The sequence below is a fragment of the Austrofundulus limnaeus genome, unplaced genomic scaffold (genome assembly GCF_001266775.1).
Source record: "Austrofundulus limnaeus strain Quisiro unplaced genomic scaffold, Austrofundulus_limnaeus-1.0 Scaffold737, whole genome shotgun sequence".
Classification (NCBI taxonomy): Eukaryota; Metazoa; Chordata; class Actinopteri; order Cyprinodontiformes; family Rivulidae; genus Austrofundulus; species Austrofundulus limnaeus.
Window position 1 is genome coordinate 16434 of NW_013953139.1, and position 5741 is coordinate 22174.

The following is a 5741-nucleotide window of genomic DNA, read 5'->3' on the forward strand; positions in this document are numbered from 1 at the left end:
CAAAAATACTTTTTGGCTGGATTAAAGGTTTTAAAACTTGGTAAGATGGACAGTTTTTGCAGTGTACAACCTTTTCAAATGCTGTCAGCTGCTGGTTCTGTTAATCAGTCGACTCAGGATTCAGTTCTGAGTGACAGGATTTATTTGTGAGTTTGTCTTTAGAGAATTCACTTCTGCTTCAGTCGACGAGTTCAGAAGGTGAGATTATGCTTCTCTCATGAATTGTTTTGTGAGTTAACTAGCGAGGGGTTTCAGTTAMAGTACTGACAGTACTAATTCAACTAGTACCTCAGGTATTGATTAAGCTACTTTATGTTTTTATACATTGCCAGTGACACTGTGCTGCTCTGTTGTTCTTTGTTTTACAGGCCCTAATCATTCATGTGGACAATAATCAAGACATTTTTAAGTGTTAGCRCTCTSTTTCTTCATTTTACTTTTCTTGTCATTAACACTTGTTTGTGCTAAAGACTTGTGTCCAAGCTAGACTGATGTGTTTCTGTTGTTGAATCTGTGTTTTTTCTGTTGTTTTTCTTTAGTATCACACTGTCGTTGCTGCCATTTTACCTGAAATTTATACTGTTAATGACAATTTTTATTCAACAACTGTGGTTGGAATCATAATTTCACAAAAGTTGACATTAAGAAATTTGTTATTTTGTTCTGTGAATTAAAAAAACATTTTAATGAATCTGTTTTCTTATTTATTTTGTAAATTTTGATGGAATCGTGGGAATTTGCAGATTTTATTAAACCGATATGCACATCCTGTAAATTATGACAAAACTAGTAAATTTCAGTACATAAACTGTAAAAAATGGGTGTCTTTCCTAATAGTAATTTGCTGTTATTTTACAGTTACTTTACTGTAATCCAGTTTACAGTAATATACTGYTGAAATAMATTACAGTAACTGCAGTAAATWACTGGCGTCACTGCTGCCAGTAATTTATTGTTGTTGTTTTTTTAACAGTAAAATCCTTTACAATGTATAAGTGAATCATTCATTGTTTAATGTATGGATGTGTTGTTACACCCCTAATGTGAAACTAAAGCCAGGAAGTTATCGACCCAGATATCCATGCTGAAGTTCAGACACATATTCCTGCTCGGCCACATCACATCGCTGATCTAAATGTCCAACAAAACTGAAAAAGTCCTAAATACCTGCTGTGGGGGTCTGACAGCTTGGACGTGCAGCAGAAACTTCTTGGAGATAGGAAGACTGTCCCAAACAAATGTCAGAGCGCTCTGGGCTGGTTCTGTCCTGTAGTGGAGGTGGGCTTGTTTCCAGTGGAGGTGGGCTTGTTTCCAGTGGAGGTGGGNAGTGGAGGTGGGCTTGTTTCCAGTGGAGGTGGGCTTGTTTCCAGTGGAGGTGGGTAACCATCTGAAGGTCCTGCTCTGCTGGATTGTTTCACATGAAGTTTCAATGAATCCTGACTGCTGTAGACGGGAGTTTGTGGGTCCAGCTGTTTGGAAACYGAAGAGTCCGACCCAGTGCTGCTGACGTGTCTGACCCAGCCTCCACTTTCCAACAGTTTATTCCTGTGTGTCGGACCCTGACCACTGGTTTTTACAGAACCTGCGTTACATGAAGCACGATGTAAGAGTTGTAGCTCACCCTCTGTACTCTGCTGTACAGTGCCAGCAGAAAGAGAGCTCACGCTTAGTTTGTGTGGGCCAGAAACTGTTTGTGAGACCATCTCACCTTGGACCACCATGCTGYCAGCACAACGGGTCTGAAGAAGAGCTTGTTCATCCTCCAGRGTCTTCAGGTCTCTGAGCAAAGCCGATGACGTCGAGCTGGCTGCAGAGCTCTGAGTCTGTGTGAGCCTGCTGACATGGCTGCTGYTCTGGGCTCGTTGGGACGGACCCTGAGGGGAACCAGGTCCAGCTGAAGACGTGGACGTGTCACTGTCAGACACCAGAGGTGTTRTTGTCTCTGTGCTGAGCAGCTGTAGAGACTTTCCTCCATCGGTTTCTTTCTGAGTTTTTGTCTGTTCACAGTTCCCTGTCTTGTCAGAGTCCACTGTGCCAAAGGTTTGGACTTYATTCTGAGAACCTCCAGGCAACGCTGCCTTAATGTCACATGTCTGTGACTGGCTTGGATCATGCTCTATTTGTGGTGCAATCAGGGCCAGCTGCTCATCAGAGATAATCTGGAGGCAGATCTGGAAGTCTGCCRTGTTGACATGAAAAACATTCTGAGCGGACTGGTCCAATGACCCGACAGAACCAGGTACAGCTGGCTCACTGGGGCCAACGTGGGCTTTGTTGTTGGGATGTGCAGAATCTGGTTCTGCTGAGAGTTGTTCCGGTAACAATGAAGGGTTGGGCTGAGGCTGGTGATGTGAAACAGCTGCACTGGTGGCAACAGATGTGGAACGTTGTTCTGTGGTCAGAGATAACCTGTCAGCTGCAGCTGTGACAGGCTGGGCTGGTTGTACAGGCACAGACTGCAGGAGGGTGCACGAATGTTGGAGGGAGCTTGTGGTTGTCGTGGTTGTTGCAAAGTGCCTGTGCAGAACTGCTGGACTAGATGTCAGACTCTGACTGTTCTTTGATGTCGCAGCATCACAAAGAGTCGTAACGTTGCCGTAGACGAGCCGGTTCTCTGTGAAGCCTGGTGTTTTCACACTGCTGTTTTTGTACGTTTGTGTCAGTGGTGAGGAGGAAAAGCCTCCACAGGCGGTCCCTGAGGGGAAGGTTTGGTCAGAGGTAGTAGGTAGGGGACTGGAGCTGAGTGTGCACTCCACATGTGATGCTGAGTCCAGCGTTTCACCACGAGTGTTGGGTAACTTGAGCTGGTACTTGGGCAGGAAGCTGGTCTTGGCAGCGACAGGGGTAGACCTGGCTGKTGAAGTGCCAATGGATGGTAGAAAGAGGGCTCCTTTGAGCTCAGTGTGTTTGGGAGTTCTGGGCTGATTAGTTTCCTGCTGTGACCCACTGCCGGTCACAGGGRTGGGGGGATGAGTCAGTGTGTTTGGGTCAGTTTCCATGTCTACAKAAAAACTCGTTTTGTCGTCAGTTCTCTGTTTTTTCCTGTCAGAGGGAGCGTGAGCCTCACAGAGCTGAGACTTGGGACATTTGGGAACATTCAGAGGTTGCCCGGTCGTTGTTTCTGAGCAAAGCAGCGACCCAACAGCAGGTAATGGCAGGACTGACAGTGATAAGTTTCTCCTGAGTGGAGCTTTGCTGGGACTGCTGGTTGAAATAGTAAATCCCAGTGAAGAGACCACAGAGAGACCAGCACCAGGACGGCCTGCTGTAGCTCCGCTGTTTGGACAGTTTAYTGTTGAAGTTGAAGTTGTGAGCGCCTCCCTGGGAACCACTGGACCCCGAACAACCTCAGGCTGTRGATTTGTTGAACAGTTTTTGCCTCTCATGCTGTTATTTGTATTGTTCTGCAGATCGTAGAGTTTTTTAAACGTCCCACCCCCGTACATGTACCACTTATCATAAGCAAACTTCTGCGCTCTCTTCCTCCGGAACTTTCTGGTGTTCGGCTCTCCACAAATGTCACCTCCGTCTCCGTCACAGCTGAGACTGCCGGTGCACACCTCCTCCACAGATACATTTGTGAACGGGCCGTCTGTTGCGTGGTTGCAGTCTACGGCTGTCTGCCGGACCAGTGGGCGGTGTGCAGAAGAGTTCTGGTTTACAGGCCTCCTGGATAAATCTGTTGAGTGGACCGGGCCAGAGCTTCCACTCCTGRCAGCCTTTACATAATCGCTCTGCTGGGGGGAGGCGGAGCTGCTTCTCTCAGGCTGCATGAGGGTGAAGTTGAAGGGAAGGGAATGACTGCGGGTTAAGGGGGCGTGCTCCACAGCGGAGGGCAGCGAGCTGGAGAKTCCAGACCTGCTGTACCTTTTCAAACCAGTATTCTGGGTCGGACCGATCTTCATGTCGAAGTGGAAGGAGTTCTTGTAGGTGTAGGGCATGGGAAGGTCAATGCTGCCCTGCTTTGAAAGGACAGTCTTCCTCGGCCGGACGTTCTCCAGCTGTTTGTCCTCCACAACAGCTGAATTCTCTGAAATGAGCTTGGATATACGCTCCAGCAGCAGCTCTTGCTCCTGTTTCCTCGCTGTGGTTTGTGGCTCACAGTGGGCTCTGTCACAGGATGTGCTTTTCTCAACACGTTCCCTGCTAGATTCCATCAGGGAATCCATGCTGTGCTCGAGTAAAACACTGCCTGGACTGTCGCTGAAACCAGAGTCAGTGCTGTCATGACTCAGCGATTTCCCTTTGGAGACAGAGCTGCCCCACTGCTTGGAGAACAGAGTAGCTTCCTGCCGCTGTAGAGGAACGTGTCGATTCAGACTGTCAGGTTTTGTATAATCCGTCTGTTGTTCCTGCTCTTCTTTGGGTTGTGGGTTGTGAAGTGTGATGCTGGGCTCACTCTGCTCACTAACAGAGCCTTGCAGCGGAACACAGTAGACCTCTGCAGATGCAGCAGTGCACTCGGTGGTTGGTGGTCCAGACTCTTCCTTCTGTTCGTCCAGAGAAGAGCTGGAGGCGCAGGTGTCTCTGGAGCTGGACACACTGTCCAGGCTGCCCAGGCTGCTCTGCTCAGACTCAGAGGAGAGCCGGGCGTGMGCCTGGGTGCGCCTGTGTTTGTACAGGTTGCTCTGCGTTTTGAAGGACACGCCACACGTGCTGCAGGGGTAGGGCCGCTCCCCCGTGTGGCAGCGCAGATGCTTCTCCAGCACACTGGGCTTCAGACAGTCCCGCCCGCAGTGGGGGCACAGGTGTTTACCTGYAGACTTGGGTTTTGCTGCAGGAGCGGTCAGACTCAGGCCGGGCAGAGGCTGCAGGTGCAGCGTCAGGAAGGGGAGCGCCTCCTTGGAGCAGAGCGGCGGCTCTGCAGCAGCAGGAGGCACAGCGTGGAGATAAACAGCTGTTAGAGGGACCTGGATGTTCAGCCTCTTCTCTGCCTGCGTTGTGACGGAGCTGAGAACACTCGCCAGTCCTGGCTTWCCAGTTTCCATGGTAACGTCTCTGCTGTCGTGATGTACTGGTGCTGGGTTTATAATTACCTGGAAGATAAGAACAGTTTGTATTAGATTTATTTGCTTCAGAAAAGAGGAGATGTATTGGGTTGTTTTCAGTCAGAAAACAAGCCCAGAAAAACATTTTTGTTTGACAATAGACTAAAATCCAAACAGATGTTCTGCAGCACACAAACACACATCACACAAACACAAACGCCTTCATGTTGTAGTGATGTCGTTGTCGAGAAGCATTGCACAGCACACACAGACAAACTGAAGACATCTGAAYCTGAAGTGCAGGAGAGACAAGAATGCAGGTCTTTGTTCTGTGCAGCAGAGATGAAGAACAGTGACTCATAGCGGGGCGGGGGGACGGGGGTCAGATCAGATGCCAGAGCATCAAAAGCTTTTATCTGTCCAGGTGAACAATGTCTGCTCACATAAATTATCATCACCTCGGCTGTGTCTGATCACCCAGCATGATGTGGTGGAGTAGAGCCAGTCTGTTACATGAACATTAACATACAGTCAGTCTGTTACAGGAACAGTAACATACAGTCTGTCTGTTACATGAACATTAACATACAGTCAGTCTGTTACAGGAACATTAACATACAGTCTGTCTGTTACATGAACGTTAACATACAGTCAGTCTGTTACATGAACGTTAACATACAGTCAGTCTGTTACATGAACGTTAACATACAGTCAGTCTGTTACAGGAACATTAACATACAGTCAGTCTGTTAC

General features: G+C 48.2%; 1 protein-coding gene across 1 annotated transcript in view; it reads right to left on the reverse strand.

Annotated features, from left to right (window-relative positions):
- Nucleotides 1–1338: 1338 nt before the first annotated feature.
- znf831 (zinc finger protein 831) overlaps nt 1339–5741 on the reverse strand; it is a gene marked incomplete at its 3' end in the record, with an annotated part of 10805 nt that continues 6402 nt past the window's right edge. The window contains 1 exon segment of the mRNA XM_014028265.1: nt 1339–5036. Coding sequence (XP_013883719.1) covers nt 1339–4988 — 3650 coding nt within the window.